This window comes from Daldinia loculata, assembly GCF_022478755.1.
Source record: "Daldinia loculata strain CBS 113971 unplaced genomic scaffold F4817scaffold_46, whole genome shotgun sequence".
NCBI lineage: Eukaryota > Fungi > Ascomycota > Sordariomycetes > Xylariales > Hypoxylaceae > Daldinia > Daldinia loculata.
Genome location: NW_026054900.1, coordinates 52141 through 68942, shown reverse-complemented (window position 1 = coordinate 68942; position 16802 = coordinate 52141). Strand labels below are relative to the sequence as shown.

General features: G+C 47.3%; 5 protein-coding genes across 5 annotated transcripts; 2 read left to right on the top strand and 3 right to left on the bottom strand.

Moving 5' to 3' along the window:
* Positions 1–639: 639 nt before the first annotated feature.
* On the top strand, positions 640–3148 carry F4817DRAFT_201001 (uncharacterized protein). The gene is made up of 6 exons (XM_049298578.1): positions 640–804; positions 872–931; positions 1085–1126; positions 1214–1285; positions 1345–1635; positions 1692–3148. The coding sequence occupies exons 1-6, from the start codon at positions 801–803 to the stop codon at positions 2993–2995; spliced, it is 1773 nt and encodes a 590-aa protein (XP_049156501.1). The 5' UTR covers positions 640–800; the 3' UTR covers positions 2996–3148.
* Positions 3149–3982: 834 nt separating this feature from the next.
* On the bottom strand, positions 3983–7116 carry F4817DRAFT_345660 (vacuolar protein sorting-associated protein 16). The gene is made up of 5 exons (XM_049304297.1): positions 6879–7116; positions 5917–6681; positions 4628–5867; positions 4476–4557; positions 3983–4402 (listed from the first exon to the last, which is right to left on the bottom strand). Exons 1-5 carry the CDS (start codon positions 7021–7023, stop codon positions 4151–4153), a joined length of 2484 nt encoding a protein of 827 aa, XP_049156500.1. The 5' UTR covers positions 7024–7116; the 3' UTR covers positions 3983–4150.
* A 158-nt stretch (positions 7117–7274) lies between these two features.
* F4817DRAFT_345658 (Fcf2-domain-containing protein) lies at positions 7275–8870 on the bottom strand. The gene is made up of 3 exons (XM_049304296.1): positions 8517–8870; positions 7729–8292; positions 7275–7672 (listed from the first exon to the last, which is right to left on the bottom strand). Exons 1-2 carry the CDS (start codon positions 8778–8780, stop codon positions 7909–7911), a joined length of 648 nt encoding a protein of 215 aa, XP_049156499.1. The 5' UTR covers positions 8781–8870; the 3' UTR covers positions 7275–7672; positions 7729–7908.
* Positions 8871–10363: 1493 nt separating this feature from the next.
* F4817DRAFT_345654 (histone-fold-containing protein) lies at positions 10364–11635 on the top strand. Its single transcript, XM_049304295.1, has one exon. The coding sequence runs from the start codon at positions 10833–10835 to the stop codon at positions 11349–11351; it is 519 nt and encodes a 172-aa protein (XP_049156498.1). The 5' UTR covers positions 10364–10832; the 3' UTR covers positions 11352–11635.
* Positions 11636–14697, bottom strand: F4817DRAFT_345653 (exocyst complex subunit Sec15-like protein). The gene is made up of 7 exons (XM_049304294.1): positions 13368–14697; positions 13189–13320; positions 13030–13131; positions 12864–12973; positions 12230–12815; positions 11916–12169; positions 11636–11848 (listed from the first exon to the last, which is right to left on the bottom strand). Exons 1-7 carry the CDS (start codon positions 14427–14429, stop codon positions 11758–11760), a joined length of 2337 nt encoding a protein of 778 aa, XP_049156497.1. The 5' UTR covers positions 14430–14697; the 3' UTR covers positions 11636–11757.
* Positions 14698–16802: the final 2105 nt, after the last annotated feature.

Here is a 16802-nt window from a genome sequence, read left to right as displayed (position 1 = left end):
GTACTTAGAGACTAGGTACCTGAGCGATGGCCCAGTAAAAGCTGGCCAATGAACGACAAGGGAAAGCTGAGGGAAAGCTGCGGCACTCGCGAGCATGTCCAGCCCGCATCTTAATAATTATTCCATGTACCTAGGTATGTACCTAGTTGGGAAGGGAATCGGTGAGCCCCTCGAACTCTCTAGGTCTTGATACCTAGGTATGTACAAGCTTTACATACCTAAGGTCCAGCTTAGGTAAGTATGTACCTAGCGGGCAGCCTACATGTACCTAAACAAGGTAGTGCACGCTATAGAATTATGTACCTAGGATTAAAACTTTCCCCTCCTAAGGTACAACAATACAAACACACATAAAAACGCACAATAAATGTGTGAAGTTTAACTTTATTAAAAGCTGAACCCCGCCATGACAATTGAAAAATTGCTGGTACTTGGTCAACTTGTACTGCAGGCTTAATTCTCCCCATCTCTCATACATTGGCGAAAAAAATTAAGCTAACCCTCCCGGCCTTTTTTTTCACAGCATCCATTTTTTTTTCTTTCTGGTCAAGGAAACTTTTCGGTTCTCCTTGCCTATCCCGCAAACTTTCGGTTACCACTTGTATCGTCCCAATCGTATTGTCGGCCTGGCATCTGTGAAAAATCACTGCTGCCTTACCGTCTAACCCATATTCTAACCCATATTCTCTCATCACTGAACAACTAAACCGAAGAACTAAGCCTAGTTTCTTCGGCCATTCATCTCCCCTCTGCGCGCGACGACCTCGACAAGCGTTGCGCGTGGCTAAAACACCGCAATCATGGGTATGTTATCGCTCATTATCCTCACCCTGCCGCAAGAGATCACATGCTAACAATTGATGTGTTACAGCGCCTAAGAAGAAGGAACAGCAGCAGAAGATGAGCCTTGGGGCCTTTCTGCAGGAGGAGAGTCAGTTCGCCCTCCCCTTCCCGTCTCCTTTCTGTTCCATCTTCCTATCTTCCCACCGTCCACAATGCCATCATTCCATAAACAGACACTCAGGCATCCCATAATTAAAGCAGAGAGACGAGGAGAACGAGCGACTTTGCTAACATAAAATAGAATACGGCGGATCATGGGCTGATGAAGTTGAAGACTCATTCGGTACGTCATAATTCCTAACTTCCTAATGGGGATTTGATTTTATTATACATGGACTTAACTTTGCTAACCTCTTATCCCCTAACCTAGGCTCTCAGCCTTTGCCCTCCACCGAACGACGAACTGGCTATTCTAGTTACGGAGGCTCGGGCAATGATCGAGGTAAGTCGAGATGATTAACTGTTATCTGCTTAATCGATAGTTAACTTGTACTCCCTAAGGCTACTCTCGCGATTCCTACGCAACCCAGGGTCCGGCCCAGCTCCCAACTAAACCCCCTTACACCGCTCATCTAGGAAATCTATCTTACGAAGCCACGAACGAGTCTGTCACCGACTTCTTTGAGGACTGCGAAATCACCAGTGTTCGAATCATCGAAGATCGAATTGAACAACGCCCAAAAGGCTTTGCTTATGCAGAGTTTGCGAACGTCGAAGGTCTGAAGAAGGCCTTGACCCTTGATGGAACTAGCTTCCAAGGCCGTACTATCAAGATTAAGATTGCCGATCCTCGTAAGTCCGAGTACCAATAACTAGTATTAAGTGAATAACTATTAACAATTCTCTAGCCAAGGATCGAGACAATCGTGGTGCCGGCGGTGAGTCCGCTCGTGATCTTAGCAGTTGGGAGCGAAAAGGCCCTCTAGCAGACCTTCCATCTCGTAGTAACGATCGACGTCCTGCCGAATTTGGGGAGCGCCGAACACCTGCTTTCCGAGATGCACCTTCTGATGACGGCAAGGTTCGCGATTTCGGCAACTGGGAGCGCAAGGGCCCCCTATCGCCACTTCCTCAGCCTGAACGTCCTGAGGGATCGCGAGATAGCAGCCGTCCCCGAACTAATGATGCCAACAGAGGTGATACCTTCCGAAAGGATCGTAGGGCATCACCAGCTACCTGGGGTGAAGGTCGCCAGGAAGGTTCTCGACCTCCCAGAGAATTCAGAGATAGACCCGAGCGCTCAGAGCGTCCGGAGCGCACTCCAACGGCAGCGGAGCGCGACAACCAGTGGCGCAGCAATATGAAGCCTGACTCTCTGGTGAAGTCTCCTGAACGCTCTCGTGATGGATCTGAGGCGCCTTCATCGCCTGCTGGTGGATCGGTCGCTGGTTCGGCTGCTACCCCAGCTCCCGCAGGCCGTCCCCGACTCAACCTTCAGAAGCGAACCGTATCCGAATCTCCAGATGTGGTATCTCCTGGACTGCCATCTGCGACTGGCGAGTCTAAAGCGAGCCCCTTCGGTGCCGCCCGTCCTATTGATACAGCGGCAAAAGAGCGTGAGATCGCAGAGAAGCGAGAGCAACAGCTGAAGGAAAAGAAAGAGGCGGATGATAAGGCAAAGGAAGACCGACGTCTTGCTAAGGAGACTGCCGCAAAGGAAGCTGCAGAGAAAGCCGCTGCCGAAGCGGAGAAAGCGGAGAAAGCGAAGGCTGAACCGGTCGAGGAGAAGGCCGAGGTTGTAACTGAGACGAAGGAGGAACCGAAGAGTGGAAGTGTTGAGGATGGCGAAGCTGTAGAGCAGAAGGCACCAGTTAAATCCAGGGACAGCGCCCAGAACGCGAAGTCCAGAGCAACTGAGAGCGGTAACTGGAGAACATCATCATCAGGAGAGCAGCGCCAAGGCCGTGGTGGGTATGCCAACGCCTCACGAGGCCGTGGCGATGCTCGAGGACGCGGTGGTGCACCACGAGGACCTCGAGGCAACTACGAGGGCAGAGGTGGTCGAGCGAATGGTCATTCTGAACCTCGCTCTCCCCAACAGCCTACTCAACCTTCGTCACCTAGTCCAGAAGCCGAAGCCGCCCCGGCTGCGGACCCCGATGGCTGGACGACCGTGCCAAAAGCAAAGGGCCGTAATGCTCGACGTGTTTAAGCGAAGCTAGCACTGTACAAAAATTCAGATCTTCCATGCTCAGGCTCGTGGGAGGGGGGAGGGGAGTTCATTGGCACACCATAATACTATGGACTTGCAATACGAAGAAAACTTATGATCCTTTTTCTTTCCCGTTACCTACCCCCCTTTATATTCCTTGTTGTGACGACTACACTACTACGTACGTACGCGTTATGAGGTTGATCTGCTTGCTGCGTCTGCCACCTACCCCACCGTATATACCAATACCCCCTCCTACAAGGGATATCGTTGGTAGGACTGAACAGCACACCGTACAGCTGCTACATGCATGCCTTTGCCGGCGTATCTAGAGACAAGTTTTTGAGTTGTCATTGCCTCCATCTTCGTCGGTTTTCCGTGTTTGTGGGTCATTGTTTACGGGAATTCGTCCCTACTGAGGACGGTCTATGTCCACATAGAAAGGAAGGGATGGCATTAGGATTCTTTTCCATGTGGTTGTGTGGTATCTATCTGGTGTCTTCGATGTCTGTTTTATTCGTCGAGAAAGGTCGGGACCAGGGTGGAAAAAAGGGACTCGATGAGCAGAATGGCGAGATGAGGAGGTGAAGCAAAATGAAGCAGGTATCAAGGAAATGGGAGTCGTTGTGTGTTATGCTGCGCCATGTTTAATGCCATGACGTGCCATGAGAAACCTGCTGTTCGTTTTTTTTTCCCCGGATGCTAAACAAAAGTCCAGTTAGGAGTTTGTGGGCCGGGTAGGGCACTTCCTTATTTCTCTTCTGTATTTGGTTTTTTTCCTTCTTCTTGTTTTCGCCGTCTGTTGGACGAAAGGGGGGGGGGCTTATGCTTATGCTGGTCTAAGGATCTGTCCCTGGGTGGTCTTGCTTGTAAGGCTGAGTCTCGTTCCCTTTTCGTCCCTGGTCTTCCGAGTAGGTAGCCAGATAGGAGAAGAAGATAATGTTCACATAGACGTCGGGATAATGAATGCGAAAATGATTTTCTAATAGACTGCTCGTACATACAATATGACCTCTCCTATGCTTGCCATATTATAAAAGTCTCATCTAGTACGTTTAATTATCAACGGTGCTTATATTAATATAACCAGGGGGATATAACTGCCACATTCTCTGCCCGGCCTTTACTATCAGAAAGTACATATATCTACCCAGCTTACTTCTTAAACACCTGTGCCCCCAGCTTCTCGATAACCCTCCCATCCGCCGTGTCTCTACCGGCAGCTTCCAACAAACGAGCCCACGCATCGGCATCTTTGGCCTTGACGGCTTCCTCCGCGGCCTTAACGCGCAGGCCGCACTTCTCGTACATAGTGATAGCGGCCCCCGCTTCTAGATTCGTGCACTTAGGGATGAAGGAGGCTGCGAGGTGGGCGTTTCCGGCTTGCAGGATCTGGTTGAAGAACGGCTGGGGGCGGTGGTCTATTAATATAGGATTACTTGGAGGGAGAGGTAGAGAAACAAGGGGAAAACGGGCTTACCTCCCAACCAATCGGGCTTTTTCTGCTCTTAGCAATGTCCTCGATTTCGTTCCAGTCCCGTTTCGCGACGAGCGCTCGAAGTCTACAATGGGGGCATTATTAGATATTATTTTCGTATAGAAACACATAATAAACATGTCTTAGCAACTCACCGGACCCACCAAGCCACCCTCTCTGGAACCTTGAACTCGCTTTGGACCTTCTTAGCCTTGTTATGGTAACCCAAGCGAATCAGCTTGAATAGAGTCTCGTTGACGCTTAACCCGATAAAAGTGTCGGTTAGGTCCCGATCCAAAGCCTCCTGCATGCGCAAAAGCTGAGCTGCTTCCTTTAAAGCTACCAACTCGAAATGGTTCTCCTTCGAATCAGATAACAACTTCGCGGCAAGGGCGAGCTTATCGCTTGCTGTACGTGCATCAGGCTGTCGCAAGGCTTCACGGACGAACACACCTGCGCCATCTACTCGGCGGTCATCTTGATAATAAAGATCTTTAAGGAGCGCATTATCATCTTCTAGCGCTGCTGAAGACTCAACGAGGGCAGTGGCAGTCGGTCGTGCGTTAATCACGCGGAAGAAGGATGCTAGTGGGAGCTTTTTCTTCAGTTGGAGTAGCACAAATAGAATTAGGTCAGAGTCGCCGCTCTCGATCGCCTTGTCAAGCGCGATTTCGTCTTCCTCCATGCTCAGGAGGAGCGGGACCTGTCGTCCCGCGCGAGGCTCATGATTCAGAAGCTCTGTAGCCAGCCGGCCGCGGCCCTCGTCGTAAGCAGCGCGGGCGATGGCCTCGAAGGAAATGCCCGGCTTGCCTGACAGCTTTTCTACCACCATTCGGCAGATGGTCTCTTCATCTTCCGTACCGATTCGAACTTTTGCGGAAGCCCAGTGGACAAATATGCGGTCCGTGGGCAAGCGTAGGTACCCGGCAATTCGAAGAGCGAGTAGATATTCATGGCGGTTTATGAGCCTCTGGATTAATCCTTCGGGTGTAAGGCGTTGATATTGTTCGTAGGACAAGGGTAGGCCGACTTCGTAATATCGTACGGCATTAATCACTCGTAATGTCTCGCACATGTCAACGAAGTCGTCACTATTATATATATCTAGTACTGACTTGCCGAACGAGGCAGCTTTCAATAGTTGTTTCTGCCAGTGGACATTGAATTCATGTCCAGCAGCAGCAACGCACGTATCAACTGCTTCAACAAGATTTGGTCTTATAAGTTGGATGTTATCGTCAGCTTTTGGTGACTGATTCTCGAGCTGCTCTACAGCATCGAGTAAGACGGAAGCAGGCGACCCGCTACCAAGGCGGAATACTTCATCCGTAACATCTGGTACTTTTTGGAGGAAATCGCAGACATCATTAGTAATTAACCGTACGCCATCGTGATCTATCGTACATTAGCAACCCGTAGGAGAGGAGGATTGTTTGCGACTAACCCGGTATTACGTGGACGCGACCTTCATAGACGTAGCTTGCCACGGCATTGTTAGGTCCTACAACGTTCACCTCATCTTCCCATGCAATGACAACGGCGTCATTGCCACACCATTCTAAGTATTTAGGTGTAAGCTGAGACCCGGAATTGTGTTCACTTAGCCGGCTCTGGAAGTCAGCTGTGATAACATGAGCTTTCCCGTCCGTAGCATAGAGCGCTGCAAATTTCCCATTCGGAGACACGCCAATGTGTGAGAATGGGCCGATGTCAAGGAATCGATCTTCACAGTCGGTTTTATCCACAACATAGACCGTCTTGTTGATGCTTAAGAGTACCTCTACCGACCTAGACAGGGTGAAACTCGGGGATATGATGGCCCAGGCGTAAACCTCTCCTTCCGGTGGCGATGCGAGGGCTTTTGGCCGTGGTTCATCGTATGAGGACACAGAAATGAGTATATTATTAGTAAGTAAGGCAACCATACCATGATCGTAAAATCGGCATGAGTGAACACCGAAATCTTCGGCTTCACGACCGAGGGAGAATTGTGTAAAATCTCCCTGCAGGTTGTAGTAACATCTCACGGTCCCATCGTAGCTCACGACTAGAAGTTTCTCGTCTTCAGACCAACCAAGGCCTTTGATGGAACCCTTATCCCAGGAAATGCTTTTCAATAGCTTACCAGCGCAACTGTATATGTCAATACTGGGCTTTGATGACTTGGAAGGCTGGTAAGATACGATTTTAGTATCATCTCGACATATTGCTATTCGAAGTCAGTGAGATTCGATGCTTCGTGAGAGCTATATGCGGTGTATAAGCTATCCCCCATACACCTGAACTCCGAAGGGCGATACAATTGAAGTAACCAACTCTCATGTTAGATTACAAGTGCAAGTTAAGGGCCTTCAAAGTCTTAATTGGGGCCATAGATAAAACGTAATAATATAAAAAGCGGCTTACCTACAGCGCCGCCATATGGAGCACCAGCAACGATATAATTATCCAGGTCAAGATCCTGGTCGAATATCGCGGTATACAGCTGGGTCTTGCGGTAAAACTTATCTCCCACTTTCTCCCACCCGGCGGTCGGATGCATCGCCTCCATGATTATTTCATTTCATCATCTTAGCAACTGAGGCCAAATAGTCGAAATGCGTTCCGTATGAATTTAGAAATGTAGAGCATGGGAGGTAGTAAGTGGATGATGGGAGCTAAGGATGGTACCTGGAGCTTCAATGGGAAATAACACCGGATAAAGCTCGGGTTATAAGGTACTTACATCGGTACTTAGGTTAGGTACCTACATACGTAATTCCTGCGCCCAGCATTCAACCTTAACATGCGCGGTCCTCGCCTTTTAAAATGTTCGAATTTTACTAGTCTTTCAAAACGGCAATAGCTATATTAAGCATGCTTATAGCACGCAAGCACAAAGATAGACAATATTGCGAAAGTAATCATGATTCCAAAGAAACTCTTAATCATCTGGTAGGTATATAAACTAGTATGATACCCGAAATATTGTTGATGTTTGATCGATTCTTATTTGTCCAACTTACTTAAAGTACTAGCTAAGGCCTCTTACCCCCTCGACGGAATTTTGAGGTGACTTTATTTCAAATAACCTAACCTTCAGACCACCTAATATACCTAAGTACGTCAACCTAGCTTGAAGCAACATGGTTCTACTACTAGGTCAAGACGTGTAACAAGCGATTAATTTCGCGAGAACGTCTTTATATTCTTACTGATTGCTAAAATATTGTTAGAAACGGGTTATATAGCACGACTGTATAAGATCGTAACTTACTTGTACGCCTCTTCTAGGCCGCATCAGCAGACAGGAACAACATGATCCAATCTGCTGATGATGGACGCTTATTGCGTTTCCATAACACCAGAACATGTTCAAGTGTATCTAGGATACGTAGCACTTTGTGTGCATACTATGTTATGCGCAGTAGGGATACTGATCCCTCGTCTCCAGTATTCACCCTCGGCTCTTGCGACCATATCGCTTTTCCATCATCTTCTTGTAGTGACCCTTCTTACCACTCGTCTTTACATCTTGGATCTGGCCATACTTGCTCTTAAATCTCCGAGTAGCGTCTTCAGTCTCTAGGACTTCCTCGAGAAGAGTGCGCTTCCTCTCCTTCTTGGTTAATCTAGCGTTGAAGAAGTCGGTCGGTCCCTCAACTATAGTCCCGACTGAGGAGAACTGTGGCACTAAAGCTCTAGAACTGTCCTTGCGGTAAAATCGCTTAGAGTCTAGAACATCGCGCATACGTAGTAATTGCAGGTCCTTTTTGAGTTGGGGAGTAAGATCAGTCCGGGGGAGATTAAACCACGAGGGTCCAGCATCTGCCTTGACAGCCTGAGAAACTAGTCAGCAAAGAGCTTTGACACAAACTGAAGCGAAGTAAGAAGCGAGGTAAAGAGTCAGAGTAACTATGATATGGATCTATCATTCTGGCGCAGTAATGTTACCCATAACGGGAACAGTCACTGCTTCAATTAAATTGGGATATGAATTTCATCATAAAGGGGTCGTGCCGATAGCAACGTATATAAACCATAAAGAATTGATGTGCGACGTACCATTTCTTGTTTTGGCCGCCGAACCTCGGGTACTCTTACCGACAACCCTTCAGACTTTGATTTGTCCTTGGAAGAGACTAGAGAGGCTACCTTCGGCGCTGGGAAGTCTGGTTTGGAGGCCTTTACGACGTCCGATTTGTTGGGTACGGCAACAGCTTTCTCATCTTGTCCTTGATGTTTCGCTTTCAATCTTTCCTCAGCTTCTCTAAGAAGCTGCTCAATTTGATCATCTGAAAGACATTCCGCGGTTGCTGTTTCTGCCATGGTGGGCAACAGCACAATTCGTTGACAGGATGGTCAGTCCTCAAAGCTTGAAAGGATAAGAAAAAAAAATTTGGAGCTCCATTGAAAAGAATAAAATTTGTCTTAGTACAGTGTGGCTAGGCGCAGGTGACTGGTGAGCCTCTATGTGGCTAGTACTCTTAAAATAGAGGTACGTATATTATTACCTAATCATATACATATGTACGCCGGGCTTTGCGGTGTTATGTAGTTGGTTGGCCGAAGTATTACAGGGCAGTACCTAGCATAGCCTATCGATAAGACAACAGAGGTTACCCGTCAGAGCCTTCCGGCAGCACACCATCTTCTAATCCTTGCAGCCACCCCCAACCTGCTTAATACGTACAGTACTTACCTCGATAGCTGATAGCTGATAGAGAGTGAAGTCGGCGGCCGCTGATGCCCAACCATAGTGCCAGCGCATTGATTCCTATCGAAGCCGCCCAGTTTTCGCAGCCAGCCCTACAACGTATAAGCGCATCGAAGATCTAAGCACTTCTAGAAAATCCATTCAACGTCATTGCCCAATCCCGACCAACGCATACATAGAGCTAATTTATTAGCTTTGGGTTGTGAATCAGATCATTCTAATACATATCGTACCTACACAAACACATACATGAATGACACACGATTCATAAAAGTTCACAGTTATCATAAACATTCCATCCAAGTTCAACCTTTTTTTTTATTACTTCTAATTTTGTTTCATTTGATCCAACGCCGGTTTCTCGAAGAGAAACTCCGGGGAAGAAGTAGATAAAAACCTGGCCAGACAGGCGGATACCTTGAAAAGATCGAGTTCGAGTTCAAGGTCAAGACCAGGAATCAAGCTCAAGCTCAAGCTCAAGCAAAAATAGTGGGCATCTCGGAGCGAGCCGCAAGGTGAGCAAACTTCTGGGTAAAAGAAACAAACGGGAACGAATAATAATCTAAGTAGCTGACAAAGGGGCGAAAAAAAAAACCCCGTTCCTCGACCAAAATCGCACAAACAGCTTTCCTAAAGCCAAACGATCGCCCAATCAATCATCTCCTCTCCTCGAACCTAGTCACTCTCTCCTAGTCACTCCCGACCCCAACCTCCCGTCGGGCCAATCAATCTTTCCAATCCAAGGGTCTAACTTGGAAATACCTAACTGTACCAAAAAGCCTATTTGTTACATCACCACGCGCACCAAAGCTTCGATCTGGGGCTCTGTGTAAACAACACAAACAAGCCCTCTAATTTTTTTTCTCCGCCGTCGGGAGCCTATCTACGCACGGTAATACTTACGAGCGTTCTCGGCAAGCGAAAAAGGACCACTCGATAAAATTCACTACCATCTTTAGGGTCGTGCGCGTGCGTGCAATACCATCGCGCAAGACTCTCGTTTGCCTGTCAGCTCCGGTCAAGTCTTGTGTTTATTTCGCGCGCCTTTTGAAATACTCGACGTATTTCTACCTGCGCACTCGAGGTTGTAAGACCAGTTGCGCAATTTCCTCAAAACAAAATACCATGGATCAGTCTTCGTCAAATCACCCCCAGTCGTCGAGGGGAGGCGGTGGAGGGACTGGTGTATATGATATAGCTCACGGAGGTCACTATGGTAAGTACCTCTTGATTGCACTCGTCTATTGCGAGTTGCCTTCGTTCGTGCGACGTCGCTAATCATCTCTCCTTCTAGGTGCCAGTGCAGCAGTAAGTCCCACCATTCTTCCCCTCTCCCGTCTCCCGTCTCCCGGCTCATCTCCCATCTTGACTCTCGCTTCTCGTCTCTTGTTACCGGGTTCTTCCCTTCTTCCTGCATTTCTACCAACTATCGATCCCTTCTTTCCCATATTATCACTTTACTAACATAGCCAATCTAGCTCGCAAATTCTGGCTTCGCACCCGCCGAGCTCTACACCGGGCCTTGGGCCAATGTTCACCAGGGTCTACACGGCCAATACAAGGATATTCTAACAACCTACTGGCAAAATACCATCAACCACCTCGAGTCAGACCAACATGACTACAAGCTCCATCAACTACCCCTCGCTCGAATTAAGAAGGTCATGAAGGCCGATCCCGAGGTTAAGATGATCTCTGCCGAAGCCCCCATCCTATTCGCGAAGGGGTGCGATATATTCATCACCGAGCTGACGATGCGAGCGTGGATTCATGCGGAAGAGAATAAGAGACGAACATTGCAGCGATCCGATATCGCCTCTGCTCTCGCTAAGAGCGACATGTTCGACTTCTTAATCGACATTGTTCCGCGCGAAGAGGCGAGTCACGCTAAGCGCGCTAATCCCGCCCAGGCGCAGCAGTCTCAAGGTGGCGTGCCGCCCGCAGCAGCCGGTAACCAAATGCCGGGCTCGCACGGGATGCCCGGAGCCGCCAACCACATGGCACCGGGCGACTACGGCATGGGCAGCCACGCCATGGGCTCTGACCAAGAATACCGCGGCCCCCCCATGTACAATCAAGTCCAAACCGGCCCCGGCGGTCCCTATAGCCAACAACCACCCCAAGCCATGTACGGGGATATGGAGGGGATGTACGGCTACCCAGGCATGCCCCAGCAGCCATAGGAGGACAGCAGGGCGCTCCTAGAGATGTATAATCAGGTGGCGATTAACCAAGTTTACAATGAGCCCTAGGATGGTGAGTTCCGAAACGAGGGATCTCGAGAAATATATCCAAATTACTACTACTTAGGAGAAGGAGAAGGGAATAGGACCGGGTGATATTATCATACAAATTACAGAAACGACTTCCGTGAATACTACCACAACTACTAGGCGACAGACACATGTTCTTATTCTTTGAAAGTACGGCGTAGGGGTTTATAGGTCATCGGGTTTTCTAGCCGCCATTGTTGCGGTTTTTAGTGCGATGAAATACAATTGATTTTACATGCTTTAGGTATCTTATCTAATACACGCGCCCGTGATGTGAAATGTGTTGATGTTGATATACACCTCTGTTTGCCTTCCTTTATTTCGTACCGAAACGCGATGACAGGTTCGACGAGAAATTGGCGAATCGCTGAGCCGTCTGCCCCGGACTCAAGATCTGCTGAGTAAGCCTGCTTGCATGTTAGTCGTACTGTTTTCAAGCCATGTATATTTTAACATTTAATAGTGACAACTGACTTTTCCAATAATGCCGGTCCGTTCATGGCGTCGACACGGCCGTACTTCTTGTTCCGGGTCAAGACGTCGAAGAACTCGTCCGTGTTGTCGGACTGGAGGAGCTGGATCGTCTGCTCGAGCTCGTCCAAGTTAGACCGCAGCATGAAGCCGTTTTCGAGGCCGTCGACAAAGGTAGTTAGATGCTGGACGTCCATCGATAGCGCCGCGACGCCGTTCGGGTTGATTTTCTTTACGTCTGGAGAGAGGGGGAGAGCCTGTGGTGTCTTGTTAATACTATGACCTAAGCGAATTGAATTAAGCGGGAAGTGACTAACAAGAATCTTGTTTGCCGCATGACTGAGCGCGTCAAAGTAGATAAGCTCCTTGATTTCCCTAGGCAAGCCTAACAGCGTCGAGTTCATGATATTGGACAGGTATCTAGTCAGAGTCTGCATGTAATTGCTGGGCTCCGTAGGCTTGTTGTACGCGATCCAGTCATACTCGGCGGTTTCGACCAGGTCGTCGATCTTGGAGTTCACGAGCTCGAAGATTCGTTTTTCAGCCGTCTTCTTGTTTTCCCTAAACTGCTCGGTGGCTGCCAAGGTCAAGGGACCGCCGGCGGACCCCGAAGACCGGGCTCTGATCAGAAGCTGCTCCAGCTCCTGGCAGGCGATCTCGAAATGCTCTAGATTGATCAAGATCTGCACTATCTGACCTAGATATTGCGAGCTAAGCCTCTCTACCAGAGATTTGCATACCTTCTCCGTGAGAAGCTCGTCGAGAGACTTGCGCAGTGTATCATCAATCTTGTTCGGATGTTGGAAATGGTCATCTGAGAAGAAATAGAACTGGTTGAGGAAATTCCTAATGTCAATACAACACAGCGGATACATTTGAGAAAATGGTAGAACACATGGAAACCTATAATAGTTAGATCGTTGCCGAATAGGATACATGCTAGAAACTTACGTGAGCTCCTCAAGGGGTTTCTCTGGGGTAAACCAGCTGACATTAGCCACTTTCTCGTATTCTTCTCTAGTGTTGATAGCCATTGGCATGTAATCATCAGTCGATACAATCTTCTAAGATAGTCAGCAAGTCAACCTTTTTTCCCTCACAATGGACGACCACGAACCTCTTGAAAGTCCTCGCTGAACCTTTTCTTCAGCAATTCGGCATATCTATCGAAGAGATCGACTAAGAATTCATCAAGTCTTGAAACTGAGTATCCCCATCCCTAAAATAAAAATAAAAGGTCAAAACGGCATCCAGGTATGGACACTATTCTACTAACCTCCATTGTGAGGATGAAGAGATCAATTCGCCCCTTGGTATTCAGGAGAACTTGGGCATCGATGATATCACTTAACGCCTTGGATGTTAGGGATATTGCTGTAGCACACATCGAATCCCACAATTCCTCGACCTAGAAATGTCAGCGCTATTAGCTAGTAAGCATTTGATTTATCTCACATCAATAGCTGTGCGTAACTGTGGGACCTGTCGCATTGTCGCTTTTTCGATAATAGCAAACCCAGCAATGCCCTCCAGCAAACTGCTCAGCGACGACTCATCATCAGTGGTCAAGCTCACAGAGCTCGGTAGGAGCAATTCCTTTTGCCGTCTTCTGGTAGCAGCGTATTCCGATCGGAATTTATCACTCTGTCCTAATGCCTCGTGGATATGTAGAGCTTCAAAAAGGGGAGTAAAATCAACCTTGAGTTCCTCATTATCAAGCACGTCAAACTCTTCGCTCTCATCGAAGACCAGCTCGATGGCAGAGTTTAGCTTAAAATTGTTCAGAAATTCATCTTTCTCCGCCCTTTCCCGCTGTCGCGTACGGCGCATCTCAGTATGATAGAACGCCACCTCCCCAAGGAACTGCGACGTCTCTCTAATTCGGAATAGCCAAGTGTTGAGATCTGTCATGACCGCCTCGGAGATAGTCTTCTGAGATGCGGGTATGGATTTCTGTATTAGGTTGGCAAGTTGGTGCTGGGTAGCATAGTTATTCTGTATTATCGGAATAAGAAACTCGTTCTGGAGGTCCTCGAGAGACTTGAGCGCGGCATAGTACCCCTTTTTGCGGATCAGGTCGTGGGCGTTGTTGACAGCATGCAGGATCTTCAGAGACTCTTTCAGGGCGTCGGATACATCCGAAATATTTTCTCGGACAGCTCGTGTATTAACTAATGCCTGTTTCTGCTCGGCCAACTTCTCCGTGCTGGCTTGAATGGACTGATTCAACTCGAGGATGTCGGCCGTCAAGGCAACAGTCCGTTCGCGGACATTTTGGAGATGGTTGACGGAATCTAGGAATTCCTCATGCTTTGTCAATCCTATCCTCTCGATCTCAGACTCCCGGTCTTCGGCATATTGCGATAGGTTCTGCGTAAGGGTAGTCGCTCGGTTCGTTGCTGTCGCATCTTTCAGGACAGGTATTAATTGATCGAGGAATTCGGCGTCTGAGGTAGATAGGATAATCTGGTGGACGGCAGAGCCGTAATCGTCGTAATTCTGTACCCTTCGCGGCATTGTTGCAATAGAAGATTACCCGGTCGCATCACAATGCGACTAGGAGAGCCGTACAGGTTAGAGGTTGTTCAGCAGAAGAGAGAGTTTGTTAGACAAGGACAAGCCGTCATTGTCAGCTATAGTTTCGATGATGTAGGCGATTGGATCGGTCCTCGAATATAAAGTGATTATGTATATGTAGGTAGGTGACCTCGAATTAGGTGTTTCGAAATTCACAGTAAGGTTACGCGGCACTGTTACCAGTGATGGCTAGAGATATAGCTGCATGTGATAAGCCTCATCCATTCAGCCCCACCGCCACTACCCCATGCTCTTAGGTACCTATGCACTAAGGTTTGATCCACTTCAACATTAAGGTTCAATGTTCCCGGAATTAATGTGGCTCTGCAGTTGTGGCGCATAACTTCATACTTGGGTATTATCATTATGCTTCAACTTCACCTAAAATCTTCATGTCCATTTCGGACCAGTCTCATGATATATCACATGTTTCACATCAGCGTAACTAGACGTATTTAATTACTTAGACATTTGTAAGTGAGGATTTCAATTTTCTATGGCGTTTGTGGAAAATCAACTGTTCATAAACCTTCACGAGTGCCCGAGTTTAATACATATAACTACCTCCTTTCCTTCAGGATACGCTCTTGAAATATTATGTATCGAGGGGCATTACATGATACATTTAATAGGTAACTACATATGGATATCATTCAATGAAAATTAGTCCACATACAGTTTTCTACTACTATTCTAACCTATTTCAAACTCAAACCCCATAGCATAAGCTCGTTAATGAACAGAGATCACAATTACTATCAGTTCTTCGGTTATGAGATGGTGCTGCTATCTTAACGCATACTGATAATTGCCACGGATAAGATTTGCTTGCTACGGTCGAGATACTAATGATAAGGCAATTTTACAGCATTAGCTGGTCATTTTGTATTTATTTCGAGATGAAGATGATTTAGATTCTCGAAAACTAAAATCTATGAATAGCCATTTACTAGTTACCCAATTCCCAGTTGTCAGATGTGAGGTATCCCATCATCATAGTAGCCATCTCAACTGTTCCTAACCTTCTAAAATAAGTGTGTGTACTAGCATCTCCTAGGCATCCCACCTTGAGGATGTAGGGAGGGAGAAAAGTTTTGACAAGACTTGATTAGGGGGCTCAGTATGGTGGTTTGGGTTTATCTAGGAGCACAGTTTAAAGTCCGAAGAGCAAATAACACCGGTAGAAGGGATGCCATACGCGTCTAGTACTTGATGCAAACACCAACGGCGTCATTGTTACTCGAACCGTGTAAGTAGTATAAAAAAAAACTTCAGACTAATTCGCTTAAGCACACGGTTATTGGCCATTTTTATAGGGCATGCTCGTCTAAGCAGAGAGGCAATTTCCACCAGTACGGACAATGGTTGATAATTATTCTGGTAATGTGGCAGTTGCGTCTGGTCACGACCAAGTACATAGGTATTTACATACATTTAACTAGCTCAGGTTATCAGCGCAGTAGGTCACGGTGCAAACAAGCGCATGCAGTCATTTTACTCCTAACGGTCCAATGATATCTGCACGGCGGTATAACAGACAGTGTAAGTACCCAAGTAAGTAGGTGCAATACACCTTTTTAGCCAACTATTCCCTTTCTGAAACCAGCTCCTTCTACATAGGTAAACGACGTACAGTAAATCTGTACCAGAAGTAGCGTACATGTACTTGACGCACTTTCCTAATCATCATTTAAACCAAAAATCTTTTGTGCCGTACCGCTTCTACTTAATCGCACAACTTCTTACAATTCTCTAACCCTCCCCATCCTCTCTCGACGACCAACCTACTTACATATAACCCTCTCAATCCACGCATACCCTTCCACCTTGGACCATTGTCACGTCTTGGGGTCAATCTGGATTTCATCAATTACACTCCGGTATTCCCGAACTTCTTGTCCTTGGGGAAAGTCGTTGGCCTTGGAACGGTATTGCGTCAAGAACCTTCTTGAGACATTCAGACCCCACGAATCACCCTCTTCAGATCTTTTGTCTTGGCACAGATAGGAACTTTACACATCACTCAGGCCTCAATTGAGTTTACAGGTAAGTCTGAGTAATGGTTTTGTTGCATAGACACCTACTAACTAATATCCTCACTCAGTAGTTTTGCACCCAATCGACGCGTCTAACCTATAGTTCATTACCCGTCTGCCAGACGACAACTCCGTTTCGCATAGTATATCAAAAATATTCCATTCACCCTACGCGTGTATGGTTCGGAACGCAGATGATAAATTGACCTTTCAACCACATCTAGATTACGCCATCTTAACTGCTCCTGGCCGGAAGTAATTTCAAACTTCCCATTTC